The 19661-nt window shown below is 41.1% G+C and overlaps 1 protein-coding gene across 1 annotated transcript; it reads right to left on the bottom strand.

Annotated features, from left to right (window-relative positions):
• Positions 1-1183: 1183 nt before the first annotated feature.
• LOC133954485 (uncharacterized) lies at positions 1184-8599 on the bottom strand. The gene is made up of 11 exons (XM_062388929.1): positions 8480-8599; positions 7266-7357; positions 6989-7135; positions 6693-6847; positions 6434-6570; positions 6250-6343; positions 6034-6145; positions 5723-5943; positions 5337-5505; positions 4870-4997; positions 1184-4587 (listed from the first exon to the last, which is right to left on the bottom strand). Exons 2-11 carry the CDS (start codon positions 7354-7356, stop codon positions 4270-4272), a joined length of 1572 nt encoding a protein of 523 aa, XP_062244913.1. The 5' UTR covers position 7357; positions 8480-8599; the 3' UTR covers positions 1184-4269.
• Between the last annotated feature and the right edge of the window lie 11062 nt (positions 8600-19661).

Here is a 19661-nt window from a genome sequence, read left to right as displayed (position 1 = left end):
CACTTTCACTTAACTTTTTGATATAACCCTAACCCTAACCCAAGATAATCCTGTACTCATCTTTTAGCCTCAATTTAAATGTGGTTGTGATCTGGAATAGCACATAAAGACAGTATCTTTTTAACATTCAGTGTGAGACAGGAAGTGTCTAGCCCTTGTGATACCTTGCCTATGCAGTCTGTTAGTTTGGCCGCAGATACAGAAGGTGTTTGTGCTGCCACATATAAAACTGTGTTTTCAGAGGGTTGTAGGCCAATTCTTGTGCGACATTCAATAACATCTTAAGTAAAAAAAAAGGCTAAACAACATAGTGCAAGAACTAATCCTTGTAGAATGCCCATATTCTGATTCCAGTAAACTGACTTTAGGTGTAGGTGAGGTGTTGACTCCTGTCTCCCAGGCCAAAATATGAATAAAATCATGTTTTTACCTGAGAAGATAATAAGACTTTGATTACTGTGGACTGTGAGATATCATGATACACAGTATCAAATATCTTTTTGAGGCGGAAAAAGACACCACCAATTACACTGCCGCCTGTCAAAAATGCCATGTGCAATATATCACGTATGTTATGATCAAATTAGAAGACCTTGGAAAAAATGGAAACGTGGAAAAATAGCACTGTAATTTGTAAGCAGGTTAATTGCATCTCACTTGAGAATAGGGGTCATTAGAGCCGGGGTCTTTTTTCCAGTGACGAGGTAATCTTTCTGAAGCTTAAAGGGACAGTTCACCGAAAAATGGAAATGTACTCATTATCTACTCACCACTATGCCGATGGAATGGTGGGTGAAGATCTGGAGTCTACAAACAGTTGGAGTCTCCGGGTTAAACAGTGCAGCAGCCAAATCCAATACAATTGATGACTCCTTCTTCAGTCGTAATAAAACAACATAAAATGCCTCAATACTGCTCCTGTGGTGTCATCACAAGCGTCCAGAAGACCCGACATTCAAATTCGCCTCGAAACGACATCATTTATACACAGTAAAATTACAAGAGTAAAATTTACTCAAATTGAAGAAATTTTTACTCTATTTTGGATAACATTTGGTCCCTCTCTAAAAAGAGTTAAGTTAACTCTTTCGATAGAGTTGTTTAATCGGAGTAATTTCTCTTCAATTTAGAGTGAAAATTCTACTCTTTAATAGTATAATTCACTCTATATAGAGACAATTTCAATTGACTCTCACTCTATTTTTACTCCTACTAGAGGAACTACAAATCTGCTCCACAGAAATTTACTCCCTTAAAAAGAGTTAACATTCCTCAATTTTGAGTAATTGTTTCTCCGTAAGGAGTCCATTTTAGAAATTGCACAATTCAATATTAAGCTCGTACAATCGTTAAAAATGACAAAAGATCAATTATTCCACATGTCCTTTTATTTGGCACCAAATATTTGCTCTCAATCGAAAATTCTCATTCCATTTGTGCACATGCACACTGTTGACATTAGAGCTGCAACGATTAATCGACAAATCGGTTATTAAAATAATCGCCAACTATTTTGATAATCGATTAATTGTTTCGAGTAATTTTTTAATAACAAATGTCCAAATTCTCTGATTTCAGCTTCTCAAATATGAATATTTTCTGGTCTCTTTAATCCTATTATGACAGTCAACTGAAATATCTGTGTCTTTTGGACATAACAATACATTTGAGGACGTCAACATGGGCTTTGGAAAATGTATCAACATTTTCTGACATTTTACGGACCAAAACACTAATCGATTAGTAATCGATGAATCGAGAAAATAATCGACAGATTAATCGATTATCAAGATAATCGTTAGTTGCAGCCCTAGTTGACATCATTCTAAACAAAAAGCATTACATGAAAAAATAAGGGATTATAAACAAATCTGAATCAAGACCACATGACATTAGAATATCAAAAGACTTGTGGTGCAAAAGGTCTTTAAATTCCAAAACAATGGGTGCTTCTGCGGTGTGCATAACCTTGAAAGCATGGACATGTTCCTCTAAATAAAGAGTTTTCATAGCAGTCGTTACAAAAAGAACACACTCATCTCTTACAACAATATTCTGGATTACATGAAACACAGGCATCTCATTCTCCACTCTTATGCAAACAGCCAGCCCAGGCCGATACAAATTCCCAAAACTCTTTATCCATTTTACATTGTAGATCTTTGTCCAAACGGGAACATTGAGCTTAACAGCGATCTCTGTGTAGGATTCTAGTCTATTCAAGGGGACCATTTTGCCAGGGCCTAATTTCAATTCATTTGGATTAAATGTTTGCCACAAATATGCCACATGACATTGGTGTTTTTTGGCCAATGTTTTTGTAATGTTTTTAAAACTTTTTATTTGTCTTTTGAAGTAATTGTGTTTTCCTTCGTAGCGCATGCACCAGCTATGTATCAAAGGGCCAAGTTTCTGCATCGACGTTGGGTAGTGGATTAAGAAATGATGTTTGGGCAGTAATTTCTTGTGGGGATATAAATACTTGAATAGACTGTGGTGTTCAGAAATCAGATGCTTCAAATATATAGTTATGCCACTCGATATGGCTGGAGACAAAACTATGCTGACTATTTGAAGCAGTAAAATGAATAGATACCAGTTTTGGTCACTTGAACAAACAAGATCCCCGAATATGATCGGGAGGTGGCGCAGCAAACACCAGCTTTGTGTCGCATTAAGGCTTAAGTCATTAGAACCCTCAACTAAATTAACACCTGGAGGTTTGTTGCACTGTTCCAAGCGACCATAATTGAAACTCTGAATTCGTCTGTGTATTTCTGCCGGTGTTGTGTAATTGTTACCCAAGTGTTGCAGAAGGAGCTTCATCTCAAATTGGGCAACCCCTTCAAATATGTCGTGCATGATATCAACAGAAAAATTTGTCGCAGTATGAAAATATTGCAAGGAATTTAAAAGGCACGACTTTTTCACGCCCATAACATAAGGAAGATGAGGGTTACTCTTGATAACTTCACAATGTTCTGCGTGAAGTTCTTTGGTTCGAAGTGAGATCTTACTGCTATCTTCACTGAACTCCGTTTGAAAATCTTCCTTCTCCAGTAGGCAAAAACGACAACAATAACGAGCACTGAACGATTCTACAAAACCAAATAAAGAATGGATACCAAGGTTGTCTCCTGTAACTTGAATGATGGTTCCGTAAACAGCATGATCAAAATGGGGAATCTGAACTCCTTCAGTTTCAAGACGAGATATATCCTTGACCAGTGGCTCAAGGATCTTATCAAATCCATAAGTTTTGATGTCTTGTGCGTGAAATAACGAAACCAAATGGATGCCAAGTAAATTTGAGTTATATTTTGGAGAAATATTTCTCAACGTAAAATAGATGGCTCCTAACTTGTGTATTCCACGCTTGGACCCAAGGGGGTTTGAACACTCAAACTCATCAAAAAAGAGCTGGATCTGAAACGCATGCTTTTGCTTCAAGAAAAGGGGATGACTTTTAAAGAATTCTCCATCCTGTATATCGTAGAGAAACGTTTCTTTCTTTTCCCAATCTCTACTTAAAAAGTCATTGATATTAGGATGCTTACAAATGAACCGCAACGTCTCAAGAATGGGAATATATGTAAACTTATCTCGGACAACAACTTGAGAAAATGACCCAGTTGTCGTATTACGTCTGGTAGCAAACCTTGTCCCAAGGACATATTCGACTGGATCAATTTTCCCCCATTGCTCAGAAAAGTACTGCATTCTCTTGCTTTCAGAGTTAAATGCCAAGAATGGATTTTCAATTTTTTGGAATGACTGATCAATTTGAGATTCCACAACACTTTTCATTGGTTCCTGTAAAGATAAACCGTTTTTCACTGACACTAGAGTTTCGTTTTGTATGTCATCAATAACCTCACCAACAGAGTTGACAACATTATTAATGGTGGTCTCTGCTACCCCAGCAACTTTCAGTTCTGCAACAATTGTCGCACAACTTTTCACTATATTTTTTTGAAGGAGTTCAGATTCACAAGCTACATTTTCATGAGGTAAAAGGTCTACATCTCCAACGGAAACGGCACTGGCTGAAGATGAACTTTCATTAACACTTGAACTGTCACGCAAAGAACACCTAGTGAGATGCTTTCGTAATCCAGAAAAACTATTATATACATGTGCACAACCCCTTTGAGCACATTTTAACCTGAGAGTTTTTCCGGGACAAAGACCATGAAACAACTTAAAGTGCTTAATCAAGGCATTGACATTGGCATGACATCTTGCACAAATGAAGCAGATCATAGGAGTTTACTTCAGCATCCTGGCCCTCAACTCTGCAACTCTAGGATTTACCTTGGTGTTTTCCACATCTATGTCATAGACAGTGGTTTGCAGAAAGGTGTACACATTGGTCAATTCCTGACAGTATCTTGTGCCAAAGACGAAATGTGCTTTGAAAAGTTCATCAACACAAGCCAGTGCAGTTGAGGTCTTACAGGGTAGAGCATGTTTGTCGATCACGATGTAGTAATACTCGATCATGCTCTTCTTGGCACCAACAGCAAGTAGGTATGGCTGGAGACTCCCAGGGATGTTGTCTAGGTGTCCTTGGATGCTGGTCCCAATCTGTGGTTGAATAAGGAGGCATGGTCATTTATTAGGTTTTGGATTCTTACAAAGTTACAATAAGAGTAAAAAGAAGAGGGCACACTAAGCACTTATTAGCGCATACGCTTTAAAACACTCTGAAGACAACGTCGAAACACTTAAATGCAAATAAGGTCAGTGTTATGCAACGTGTGTGGCCACCTTTTGTTAGTTATTTAAGCGTTACCCAATGGCCCAGCACTATTAGCATAATACAAGAGGAAGTATTTTCCAGCCCTTTGTGTTCCACACAAAGCTCACCTTGATGAATTTTACAAGACTATCGCATGCTTGTCTGGCTGAGATTTTCCCTGGTCTTTTTCGGCCTTGGCTTGAAGGTGGCAGAAGGTGAACCAGCAACAGCATTGATGACATGTCACTGTCCCAGCCTGGGGAAAATATAACAAAAACAGAACAGTTAAGCATTTCATATTGATTCAGATTTAAAGACAGAGCTGCAGACGGATTACCCATAACCAATAAAGCCTGCAAAAGGATCGATGACATGAGTTTTGAGTGGGAAACTATAAAAACAACTTTGTGCAGTTCAATTACTGTATTCCCAATGATTTTACATGTGAATGACAGGAGCCACTTCCGTTTCTCAAGGCAACAGGTTGATATGTACATATAACTCCAGTAACTTTGTGAGTGGCAAAATGTGCCTTAATGCACAATAAAATGGTTATCCCCATTCCATCTAGAATAGTCGAAGGAGAAAACATTACCATCATCTACTTCAGTGGCTTCAGCATTTTGGATGAGGTCTTGTACATCTCCAGTCAGTGTAAGTCCACGACACTGAGTAACAACCTTTGCTTGAAAGTTGGTGGTCCACTTCTCCAACATCTTTGCAGAGGTTGCGTCACCAAAAAGACTCCTGAAATCTTGATCAATCTACAAGACATGGCAAAGACATTTAGTGTAAGTCCCACAGTAGATGATCAAAGTAGCTACAGAGATCATTTCTGAAGTCTGATCAGGTTCGGCAGATAGCAAAACATGTAAAAGTAAAGAAAGATAAATTTACATTCTGTCTGACAAAACAAACAATAACAAATTACACAAAACGTTACTTTGTAGTTCTTGTTTTTTTAAAAACAGTATTACTCACCAAACCTGGAATGTCCAAGAAACGAGGAAAAACAGATAGGATGTCGGCTGAGTTCTCAGGATCGTGCAGCAACTTCTGACGATAGGCCAGGGTTAGCCTCATTTTCTCCTTCACTACAACTTCATCTGTAGAATGCTTCATCAGGGCAATTGCTTCTTGACACTGCTGTTCGTCCCACTGGATGTCTTCTTTCAATGGGTCCCTGTGTGAAGTTGGCCCACCTAAAGGTTTGGGACAACATGCCAGTTTAATACTCAAAAGAAAACCTAGACCAAATAAACGAGTGGTCAAGTTCCAAATTAATCACTGACCTGTTTGAAGTTGTCGTGGCCGTTTCATTCGCCCCTCGGACACCTCTTTCTGCAGAGTTTTGATTCTCCAAGCCAAATACCCACTTCCATCTTCAGCATTATAAAAATGTTCCTTTGAAAATAAGGGGAAACACATGTAAATACAAATATACATTTTCACCCATAAATACGTGACTGATTTGAAACCATTTCACCAGAAAAGCAGGAGTAACTTACATAGCCAAGCTTGCTCCGGGGGTCAGCCAAGTAAGGAAAAAGGCAGATGATTCCTTTGGCGTATTCCTCCTTCAATCTCCTAGGGGGGCTTGTGCTATACACACAAATCAAATTACCATCCTGTCCAAAATACAACTAAGATTCATTTAATATCAGTCTTGTGAGTTTCTGAAAAAAAACTTACCCATGCTCATTTGTCAGATGTGCAACTAGTATCTTCACTAGGTCACGTCTTCTGACATCTGACAATGTTTTTGTGCGAGCATACTCATGTGTGATCTTATCACCTCCAGGGCTACTCTTGAGGATGTCCTCAATCATCTTGGGAGAGGTAATGACAATTGACAGTACACAGAGAACACACAGAGTACACAGATTAACAAGAGCATATATATGGTTGCAACAAAGTTACAAAAAAGACATAAACAATCTATTGATCTTACTCGACCCAGACGGCGATCCTCTTCATGTTTTTTTTCTGAGGGATTTCTGATCACGATTGCTGTGTCATCAGATCCTGATGAAGGCTCACCATCGCCAAGTGTACCAGAACTGAAGGAAGCCTCACCATCCCCAATCGTGCTAGAACTGAAGGAATCTACAAAATAATGTTTCATGGGACACAAAATGTTTACAGCATGAGCTGCACAACTCAGACAAGGTTAAATGTGCACGGTATGTAATTGCGGAGATGTTTAAAAGACTTATATATAGAAGTTAAAAAGTAAAGTTATTTTACCATCAGCACTTGCTGTTGGGATCCCAATTTCTAAGACCCCAATATCCTGTTGTTTTAGAATGTATTCGAATGCCTCATCATCGATTTCGGTCCTGGTTTCATCATAGACTTTAATATCCAGGGTGGGTAGATCAAACTTCTTGGCAACTTTAAAAGACATTTAAGTCATATTAACACTGACCATACTATAGCCTACATAAGTAGTGGCAACACACAAAAACATGCATTGGTAACAATATTTTATAATAAAGGCTGCATATGCAATGTTTTCTCTTACCACTTTCCAAAAAGACTTCGAATTTAAAAGGTGATGTTAGGAAGAAGTACTTCTTTCTGTCCTTATATTTCACCCTAACAGTTGCCTCCATCCTAAAGGAACAGGAAAAAATAGTGGTTACTTAGTTGTTTGATTACTTGTCTTGAACTAATTAATATGAAAAACATATCAACAGTAAAAGAGATTGGAGAAACTGTTGTCAGAAGAACGCAGGGGTGTGCACGTTTACAAAAATGTCTAACCGTGTCATGTACACGGTTAATCGTGACGTCATTGTCTTCGTGCGCCCGCCACGCGCGCGCACACACACATACGCGTTCTATCGCCTGTAAACACACAGTTGATATGAACCACGATTGTTTGTATATACTATCTATGGTTTACACATCTCTTATAATAGGGCCATGGCACACACACACATATACACACACACGTTCGCCCGTCATGTGTTTGCCTTCATTATAGCTCTTCAATAATTCCCTGATTAATTAAGCCTATCGCACATTTCTACATGTCCACGTTTATGCAGGTTGAACAGGTGTTTTAAAGTTCGGGCTACTTACGAGCGTAGTTCATATCAACCGGGTAACTTTAATCTTTAAGTTATCTTTCTTTCATCACTCTTCCGTGAGTCGAGCCCCAGCACGGCGCCTCCCTGTGTCAACAGTCAACCAATGTTCCGTCCGTGTGGCGCACAACCTCTGTTTACTCTTTCCAGAGTTAAGGCCATGTGGTGCTAAATCATGCTAATCATGCTAACGAACCATTGATACACTACTATGGTAAACAAAATTCTCCGCAGTTGACAAATGTGTGCATTAACCAACAAAAGACAGTGTACTTATCAATTTTCCTAAGAACAAAAACGTAAATTGGTCAAATGACTGGCAACCTAATGTGATACCTTAGCAGCATCTACTGTAGCAGCTGCATATAGCAATGCCTAGCGTAATTTATATAATATGTTTTAATCGCGCGGCTTCGTTGAGCTTGAATTTGGGATACTACAGATTTTAACTCATCCTCCCTCTGATTTAATTATCCGTGAACTTCCACTTTTAAAAAAGTTGCGACGCAACACAGCACGTCTTGCGACTGCCATGGTAATTAAGCCACACATTTGAAAATAACACAAACCAAACATTACATGCATCCTCTACGATGAGAACAAACAAAACTTATGCGGTAAAAAAGACAGTTGATGTATTACTTACTTTGTTATTTTCCTAGCAGACTTTTCTCCAGACCGGTTGCAGGTGAAATGACCATCGGTGTAAGGTGTAATGGTGGACAAAACGAAACTTAACTGCGTTGCCCTCTGGGAGGAGTCAAAATTATGACTCCGTTATTCTGATCTAACTCTGCGTGTCTCTCAACTCTTTTTTCGTTCTTTCACCTCATATCAGAGCAAAAAATACTATTTTTGAGTAAAATAATTTTAACTCCGGAATTTTTACTCTTGTAATTTTACTGTGTACTATGTTTTTGACCTCAGATCAGAATTAAATATGAATTCCTGTGAGAGAGGTTATCTGTCAATAGATTTAATTTTAACCATACAGCCCATATTCACAAATCACAATTTGCCTCATAGGACTTGACAAGGTGTGACATCCTCTGCCCTTAACCCTCAGCAAGAGTGAGGAAAAAACGACCCAAAAAAAAACATTAACAGGGGGGAAATAAGTAGAAACCTCAGAGAGAGCAACATGTGAGGAATCCCTCTACTATGGAGGACCATACATGACATAAGTAAAAATAAATAAATAAATAAATGTATAAATAAATACAGAAATAAATAAATAAATGAATAAATAAAAATGGAAATAAATAAATAAATACAGAAATAAATAAATAAATATGTTAATACCAAAAGAAATGTCAAAAGAAATGTCTTAAATATATTTTAACATTTATTTTTTCCCTGATACATTTCCTTTGCATTTGCAGTGTCCTTATGCTAATGAGAAAGGCGGGCCTAACCGCAGTCTCATGCAGGATTGGTCACAGGAGTGTAATGATCCAGCCCTACTACTTCTGCCTTTCAATGCTGGTGTCCAGTAGCTGTTTGCAGCGTTGAGCCAGTTCACACTTAAAATGAACTAGTTCAAGTTCAGAGGGTTAGTTAAGGTTATTTTTTATTGGGATGATTTAGCTGTCAGTTGGCCTGACTGTGAGCGTCATGTCTCCTGTTCTACTGAGCATAATGAGCGAGCCGAGAGGAGGAGGAGGAAACAGAAACTCCAGCTCGGTACAAACCACCTGCAGCTTCTGCTGTGATCATGAAGCCGCTGATCTCTGAGCAGATGTGACCAGAGAAACTCTGTGTTTCCACTGTTTCCACTGTTCCACAGAGTCACTAACTGGCTGTTTCACGGTGAAGAGCTCAAGTCTCAGTCACTGCCCGTGTCTCTGAGCGAGTGTGTGGCACAGCGCAGGGGCTGTGTGTGTGTGTAGCTCAGTTGACCAATCCTGCTCGAGACTGAGGTTAGGCCCGCCTTTCTCATTCGCATAAGGACACTGAAATCGAAAAATAAAAGTTGGAATAAATGTGGAAATAAATAAATAAATATGGAAATAAATGCAGAATTAAATAAATCAATGTCTTAAACTTATTTCCACATTTATTTATTTATTTCCACTTTTATTGCAACTTTTATTTATTTCCACATTTATTTATTTCCACATTTCAGTGTCCTTATGCTAATGAGAAAGGCGGGCTTAACCTCAGTCTCGAGCAGGATTGGTCAACTGAACTACACACACACACACAGCCCCTGCGCTCCGTCACACACTCGCTCAGAGACACGGGCAGTGACTGAGACTTGATCTCTTCACCGTGAAGCAGCCAGTTAGTGACTCTGTGGAACAGTGGAAACAGTGAAAACACAGAGTTTCTCTGGTCACATCTGCTCAGAGATCAGCGGCTTCATGATCACAGCAGAAGCTGCAGGTGGTTTGTACCGAGCTGGAGTTTCTGTTTCCTCCTCCTCCTCTCGGCTCGCTCCTTGTGCTCATTACAACACGAGACGTGACGCTCACAGTCAGGACTACTGACACCTAAATCATCCCAATAAAAAATAACCTTAACTAACCCTCTGAACTTGAACTAGTTCATTTTAAGTGTGAACTGGCTCAACGCTGCAAACAGCTACTGGACACCAGCATTGAAAGGCAGAAGTAGTAGGGCTGGATCATTACACTCCTGTGACCAATCCTGCATGAGACTGCGGTTAGGCCCGCCTTTCTCATTAGCATAAGGACACTGCAAATGCAAAGGAAATGTATCAGGGAAAAAATAAATGTTAAAATATATTTAAGACATTTCTTTTGACATTTCTTTTGGTATTAACATATTTTTTTTTTATTTCTGTATTTATTTATTTATTTCCATTTTTATTTATTCATTTATTTATTTATTTCTGTATTTATTTATACATTTATTTATTTATTTATTTTTACTTATGTCATGTATGGTCCTCCATACTCTACCAGAATTGACAGAGGTGCAATAAAAAGTCAAATGTCACAGAGAACATCAACAACATTTACACGATCATGAAAAAAGATAGTGTCGAACATAAATGTAGAGATGTGTCAATGTTTGAAAGATTTATACAAAAGAAAATGTCAGACAGCGATAAAGGAAGCAGCAATGACTAATGCAATGATAGGAGTATTGCCAGTAATGATGGTATATGTGAGCAGGCGTGTTGTATTATCTAAACGATCTAGTTGTGTTCATTTTCCATCACGATCCAGGACTACGATGTTGCAGGAGCGATCCTGGATCTGCAACGATAAAGCACAAGGACTCCGGGGAAGGAGTCCAGTCAATAGTATGCATTGATGAGAGATTACTATGATGAAGAGGAAGAGGAGGGAAGAGAAGCACCATTTGTCATGTGCCCCTCGACAATCACAGCTTAAAGCAGCATAACCACAGAGCCGCTCAAAGACTAACCTGAACTGGCACTAATTCATCAGAAAGGAAAGTTTTAAGTCTTCTCTTAAGAGAGAGTTATGACGAGGTATAACAGAGTTATATGTGAGGCAGGTTTGTGTACTAGTCATTATTATTGTTAATGTCGCATCTGAAATATCAACTTTCTCTCCGCTTGTGAAAATGTCACCACGAGCTGACTACGCGTGGCCCAGAAACTCGTAAATCTGACCCATGCCGAGGTGTATTACTGCATCGTCTTGACAGATATAAACATTAAGCCTTCTCAAAATTTTATACAGTGCTATAATGGAGCAACAGTTCCCACAGAGCCCTGCGGTCTTAAAGACAAGCCGCAGCACTTAGTGTTTAGTGGCAGAGCGATGCCGTCGCACCATGGGAGCAGGTGTGTTTTAGGACTCAATAACGCTGTGAAGATGAAACCCAGTAAAGCAGGGGGGGTCTGGAGTGGAAGAGAGTGATAGGGAGAGTGAGCTCTCGGCACATCCCCTCTCAATTACATCAAGTGACCAGAGCGTCTCCTTGTAAAAATACAACTTCCTCTGCTGCTGTCCTCCTTTGTTGTGGCTTATCTCTCCCAAAAGGAGATTAGATTTTGGCGGAGGTTGGAGTGAATTGAGTTTACAGGGACTGGGGAGAAGGATGTTTTCTATTTGCAATTGAATGAAACATGGGGAAAAATATTGTACCTGTTCTTATTTGATGTTTTTAAATTAGCGTCTAACCTGAACTGTCATAAATCAAGGATATTTTTATGAAGATGTCACATTATTTATACAATGTCATGTTCATTTTTCTACATAATTCATGAAGTTGGATTAAAGAGATCTCAGTTTATACACTAAACAAAGAGCAAGGATGGATGGCAAATTAATAATTTAGAGGCAAAGGGTTTCTTGATGAGTGTTGTTGGGAGTTATGAGCATGAATGGGCTCACACACCCTCTGCTTAATAACCAGAGTGTCATTTTATTCTCAATATTAATAAAGTGAGATCCCCTGATGCTGTTGCTCTGATCAGAATCACACCTTTAGGGGCCGTAACAAGCCAGAATGTGCCGGCACCACTGAGACAAGTTCAGTAACACAGGCAGAGAGATCCCAGATGAAGACTCTGAAGTGAGTAGTCTTTGATGAAAATGAAACAGCTTACAGGTAGATGAGCAGATAATCAGGCAGAGAGGTTGACTGGCTGGCAGCAGGGATGTTACTGGTGAGCTCTGAGGCGTGCGTCAACACAAATGAAACAATGAAGCTTCAATATCGAGGCTTGATTTGTTTTGACATTAGAAGCTTCCTTTCACAAACACCTGCATGTTTTTAAATCAGATCTAAAAATGTGTCATGGCATGCCTTTGTGTGTGTTTGTGTGTGTGTGTGTGCGAGTGTGTATGTGTGTCTGTCTTGTCAGATCCAGTAGACCTAATAGGGACCAAAGCCCAGCCCTGATGTGACAAAACTGGAGAAGGTTAGGGTTGAGCTTCTAGTGAGGCTGTGCGCAATGGATAGAAGTGAATGAAAATTCTAATTAGATGGTAAATTGTCTGTATTTCCATGATGCCTTCTAGTCTTGATAACCTCTCAAAGCTCTTCACAGTGTCGTTTTGCCATTCACAGTTTCACACACATATTTGCTAAGTGATCTTTGTGCAGTTCTCCATCCTACAAACACACACAATTTGGGCTTCAGTATCTTGCCCAAGGACACTTCGGCATGGAATGGGGACTCTGAGATTCAGCAGACCTTCTGGTTAGCGGAAGCCACCCCAAATAAGGATAGCTGTGAAAAATGTTGTGTGTGTGTGTGTGTGTGTGTGTGTGTGTTAATTTTCCATTGTTTAGTTTTACTTGTTGACTAATTCATTCATTCCTTCACTCATTTTTGCTTCATGGAGAGTGTGTCGATCAGCTCTTTACACAACCGTCACACGTCCGCATCAACACAGACCGATCCATAAAGACCTTATCAGTTAATTTACAAAGAAGTTCACAGATCAGGACGGACTCTAGAAATCCAGAGACATTCACACGCCAATAATGAAGCCCGAATTTGCAGGAGTCAAGCGCACATTATATAAAGAGGCAGAACAACGTCCCAAATCCCGTGGTTTAGCTGGACATGACTGCATGTGTCTAAGCATTTAATGTAAATGAAATGGTTAATTCACAAAGACCTGCCTTGTGCTTAAAGACGACAACCCATGTTCTAGACTCATCCATTAACAGTTCAGTGATCATTCCCTAGGGGAGAGAGATAATCGAGAAATACATATCCTGAGGGTCGCATGCTTGAACATGTGATTCTAGTTTCTATCTATGTTAAAGGGATCGATTAGCAGAATATACAACACCCTGATTCTTTTGCCATCACTTAACAGGAGATAAGCAGACAGTTGCAGAGAAGGACGCAAAACAGGTAATCCAAACTAAAGTAGCAAAGAAAAACAACGGAGCAGACAGGGTTTAAGACAGGTGAGTAAATAGAAATGTGAAAACATCAACGGACGTCTTGTCGATAAATGGAAAATTGTGGATCTGAAAGAGAAGAAGGCTGGAGATGTGTGTGCGTGTGTCTGTGTGTGTGTGTGTGGGGGGGGAGCAGATCATGACAACTACATAACATGTCTCACATGTCTCACAGCCTGCCCTGCACCTCTGAACTTAGCTGTGTTTTCTGCCTGGGTGAGCATTTGAAACTCTGGGCAGCAACAAGTGAGTCAGTGTAATCTGAATTTCAGATCAACTTCTTTAAATCCGCCTGAGACGGAGCCTTTATAGTCTCACTTTGATGTCATGCACCAGGCCACTTGACACTCTGCCAGTGTCTTTACAAGGGGCTCTCTCTGAAGTACAGAGCACAGCTGTGTACTGGGTGCACATGGGTGTAACAAGCATTTGTTACACCCATAACAAATGCTTGTGCTTTGTTATGGGTGTAACAAAGCACAAGCATGGGTGTGCTTTGTTACACCCATGTCTCATTAATCTTCGCTGTTGACAAGCAGAGATTACTCCTTTGCAATTTAATTGCACTCAGTTACAGTGGTGTCATTCTTCCATCCCCTATCCCTACCAGTTATCTAGTAAATGAGCTTGATAGTCATTTAGTAGTTTCTATAACCAGTATACGACTGAAAATCAGGTATTAACTACAAAAGATCCCATTCTTCATTAGCAGAGCATTTAAATGAAATCCTAACTTTTACTGCAGCTCATGAGAAAACAAATCCCCTGCCTCTTATTTCTTCAACTCACTCCCCACAGTCTTCAGGGACATGACATTATAAAAAAGAGATATGACATATAAATCGTATATTTCTTACAAATTCTGATATTAACATCATCTTAAAGAACCCCAACCTTATGGAAAATGTTCAAAACAAATAGATTCATATAAAAAATTGACTCAAATAGAAAGATACATGTTTTTTCCACTGCTTCGTATATAAAATAATAAGGACACAAGCTCTACCTACCTTCCTTACCTTTACCTACCTACCTGTCTCCCTAAACACCTCCCTCCCTGCGCACCTCCCAAAAATACCTATCCACCAACCTACACACCTATCTCCCTTCCTTCCTTCCTTCCTTCCTTCCTTCCTTCCTTCCTTCCTACCTACCTACCTTCCTACCCACCCACCCACTTACCTACCTACCTACCTACCCATGCCTACCAATGCCTGTCAGTCTGGCTATGTTTACATGATCGCTGATTGGAGGACGGTCTTCTCTTTCATAAGACAACAGTGATCTCAATGAGTTGAAGCTGTCTGCACTGGTTTGCTCTCAGACTCACGCACTTCACACGGCCCACAGCTCTCAGTGTTTTGTGATACATGTTATGCATGTTCCTCATGCTTGTAGTGTCTTTGGATTGCCGGTGAGTGTGTCTGTCAAAAATAGCATTTTCTACGACTGTGACAAGAGAAGAGCATGAAGTGTCACAAGTCACTCCAGCGTCTGCCTTGTCAAAAGCAATCAGCATTACTGAAGACATCACATCCCTGACAAATCTCACGGTCAATCAGCGTTTATCTCACTCCCCTCTCTCTTCCATGCCCTGTTCTCTCTCTCATTTTCTCTCTTCCTCTGTTTCATCTGTGAGCTTGAGTCCTCCGTTCTTTGATTGAATATGCAAGGAGATTATGAAATAAATTACATGTTTTCCCAAAGTAAAATGTCACACAACATGCTAACTGGTTTCCCTGAGAAGATGATGCACAATATAGAAACCTACATTCATTTTCTCATAGAAACTCATTGATCAAGGGTAAATGGAGACAGGTCTAGAGAATGTGTGCTGCGTGATGCCTGGATGGTCATGAATGAATTGTTACTTCTGTAAATGGTCATCGATTTACTTGTCAGGAGGAGCTGCTGGCAATTACAAAAGAATTGCAGGAACACAGAGGCAATTTGCATATCTCTCAAATCTAATTATTGACAAAGGGTTTTAATAAGCATGCTGCTGTCAGATGTAGTTATGATGAATTCAGGCACTTCTATTGCTCCATCACACACCTCTGCAGGCTGGACAATCTTCAACAATACATTAGCTAACTCAGGATGGAGCAATACATGTGTTCATGTTATTGTGTTTTATAAAAATAGTTACAGTTAACATCTTGGAGCTTATTAATAATTATGCCAATATAACAGAAACTTTTACTCATTGACATGGACAAGTTCCTCATGTGGAATACTAGAACGGTGGTCTCTTGACTTATACCTCCGCCAAGGCTTAAGCCCAGTTCAGCAGTTTTGCGTAATCCTGCTCACTTAATAAAAAATTCTGATGACAGCATAGTCCCCTCAGCAGAAGTGATAATTATAATTAAGGATGAATTCTGATGACAGCATAGTCAGGACCACAAGAAATCCAGGTATGTGCTCCGGAGTGCTATTAGCAGTGCTAAGAGACTCTACAGGGACAGAGTGGAGTCCCATTACAAGGACTCCAATACCAGGAACATGTGGGCCGGACTGAGAACCATCACAGACTACAAAGCAAAGACCAGCAGTGCTGATGTGGTGTCTGCATCTCTCCCAGAGGATCTGAACACTTTTTATGCACGCTTTGAGAGTAACTCCCCGGCTGCGGAGATCGAAGAGGCCCAGGAGGACCGCTGCCCCCCGTCATATTCAGGGCAGACGTGTGGAAATCCCTCAACCGGATCAAGACACGCAAGGCACCTGGACCTGATGGGATCCCCAGCCGAGCTCTCAAGGTGTGTGCAGATCAGCTGGCAGATGTGTTCACAGACATCTTCAACCTGTCACTGCTCCAGTCTGTAGTCCCCGCATGCTTCAAGAAGACCATCATTGTCCCTGTTCCCAAAAAAACAAAAATCCTCTGCCTGAACGACTACCGCCCAGTAGCACTCACTTCCATCATCATGAAGTGCTTTGAGCGGCTGGTCCAACCATTCATCACCTCCTCCCTCCCTGACTCTCTGGACCCTCTTCAGTTTGCCTACAGGTCAAATAGGTTGACTGCAGATGCCATCTCCCTCACCCTCCACACTGCCCTCTCCCACCTGGACCAGAGGGACACATATGTGAGAATGCTGTTCATCGACTACAGTTCAGCATTCAACACCATCGTGCCCCTGAAGCTCGTCACCAAGCTCAGAGACCTTGGGCTCAACATCGCCGTCCGTGAGTGGATCCCGAACTTCCTGACGGGCAGACCACAGGCGGTGCAGATCGGCAGCACCACATCCTCCACCTTGACTCTCAACACCGGGGCCCCCCAGGGCTGCGTGCTCAGTCCTCTTCTGTACTCCCTGTTCAAGCATGACTGCGTGGCCACCCACAGCTCCAACACCATCGTTAAGTTAGCTGATGACACCACTGTCATAGGCCTGATCATCCGCGACAATGAGAAGGCCTACAGAGAGGAGGTCAGAGCCCTGACATCTTGGTGCCAGGACAACAACCTCCATCTCAACGTCAGCAAAATGAAGGAGCTGATCGTGGACTACAGGAAGAGACAAGGAGAAGAACACGCCCCGCTCTCCATCAACGGGGCCACGGTGGAGGGAGTCAGCAGCTTCAAGTTCCTCGGGGTCCACATCACTGATGACCTGACCTGGACCCATCACACAGACTCCATCAGGAAGACGGCCAGACAGCGGCTCTTCTTCCTACGCAGGCTGCGGAAGCTCCACATGGACTCCAGGATTCTCTGCAACTTCTACAGATGCACCATAGAGAGCATCCTGACTGGCTGCATCACCGCCTGGTATGGCAGCTGCACCGCCCTGAACCGTAAGGCTTTACAGAGGGTGGTGAAGTCTGCCCAGCATCACCAGGACAGCGCTATCATCCATAGAGGACCTCTACACACAGCGGTGCAGAAAGAAGAGCAGCCGGATTATTAAAGACCCCTTTCACCCCAGCCATAAACATTTTTGCCTGCTGCCATCTGGCCGACGGTACCGCAGCATCCGGGCCCACACCACCAGGCTCAGAGACAGTTTCATCCCCCAGGCCATAAGTCTTTTAAACTCCTCACCGTGACATATCTGCACTTTTGTTGTTTTATTTTCTCCTCAGTTGTTTATATATATTTAGATATATATACATTATTTTCTTTTTTGGGAATTTTGATATTGAGCATTGTTAGAAGAGAGCCTGAGACTCAAGCATTTCACTGCCAGCAACTGCTTAATGTTATTGTTGTGCATTTGACAATAAAAATCTTGAATCTTGAATCTTTATTTTACAACTGATGGACTCATGAAGATCAGGTGCTTCCATGATCTCCACTCCAGCCACCTGGGTCCTTAACCGCTGTAGCCTGTTCCTGATGCACTTCAGGCGCCTGTCCTCAATTTTCTTTTAGCATCTAGGATCAGCTTCAACCTCAACCTAAAAAATCAGACATGTCCTTTCGCAAAACTATGCAGATAAACCAGTCCAAGCCTTTGTTACATCGAGACTGGACTATTGTAATTCATTATTATCAGGCTCCAGCAGTAAGTCGTTAAATACTCTGCAGCTTGTCCAAAATGACACAGCACGTGTACTGACAAGAACCAAGAAAAGAGAGCACATTTCTCCAGTATTAGCATCGCTGGCTTCCGGTTAAATCTAGAATAGAAGTTCAAATTCTCCTCCTCACCTTCAAGGCCCTGAATAATATGGCCGCATTTTACCTTAAAGAGCTGTCAGTACCTTATAAACCCGCTAGAGCACTCCGCTCCCAGAATTCAAGCCTACTTGTAATCCCTAAAGTCTCTAAAAGTAGAGTAGGAGCCAGAGCTTTCAGCCATCAAGCTCCTCTCCTGTGGAATATTATCTCACTTTCAGTTCGGGAAGCAGACACCATCTGTACCTTTAAGAGTAGGCTTAAAATCTTCCTTTTCGATCTTATCAATACATATTACTGACTTGACCCCTTCCCAGGAGTCCCTTTGCCTCATCGTCCGCAGATCCAGGTCCGCAGCTGTGGCCACATCATGGACTACGAACTGTGGATCGCATATCAGAGATTATAATAGTGGATCCAGTTTCGCGGATTCTGTATCATCCTGCCTGATCGTGATAATAATGGCGGGTCCTTCATTGTGTTGCCATCGATAATGGTGGTGGACCACGATCGAGGTGGCAGCTCATGATGGATCCTAATAAGAGGCAGTGGACAATGACTGTGGACTATAGTGGCATCCGATCTGGATGTTGGATCCTGATCTTGCTGGCGGCTGACCATAGACTATGATTGCAGCCGGACTGCTTGATACATAGTATTTCTCCTCAGAAACTTGACGATTACTGCAATAATCCATCAATTCAATGACCTTCAGTAACGCTTCAAAATGTTTACCCTTATCAATGCTGCTAAAACCTTTATCTTCATAATGTTCTCCTTGACACTTATCATCTGTTGCACTTCTGTCCGTCCTGGGAGAGGGATCCCTCACATGTGGCTCTCTCTGAGGTTTCTATGTATTTTTACCCTGCTAAAGGGTTTTTAGTTGTTTCTCCTCACTCTTGTTGAGGGTTAAGGACAGAGGATGTCACACCAATGTTAAAGCCCTATGAGACGAATTGTGATTTGTAAATATGGGCTATACAAATAAAATTTGATGGATTGATTTATTGATTGATAGATTGATTGATTGATTTTAGGCACACACTGCAGCAATCATCCTCTCACAGATTTCATTCTGGCACTTGATGGATTGACAATTATATCTTCAGTCAACCTTGAGTGTGAGTTATGAAGGTTGAGACTTTCACTGGAGCTGCCACCTCTGGAGCAGTAAACACTAATCACCAATATGTAACGGGGCATTAGTGTAAGTAGTGTATTTATCGGCACACTGTAAGCCTGGCTTGAAAACAGCAACAATGAGGGCATGAATAAGGTGGACGGAGAATCTGGCTTTTAATGTGGACAAGGAAACTCAGGATAACCTTTATCCTCC

The sequence above is a fragment of the Platichthys flesus genome, chromosome 5 (assembly GCF_949316205.1).
Source record: "Platichthys flesus chromosome 5, fPlaFle2.1, whole genome shotgun sequence".
NCBI classification, from domain to species: Eukaryota; Metazoa; Chordata; class Actinopteri; order Pleuronectiformes; family Pleuronectidae; genus Platichthys; species Platichthys flesus.
This window is presented reverse-complemented; position numbering and strand designations above follow the sequence as displayed.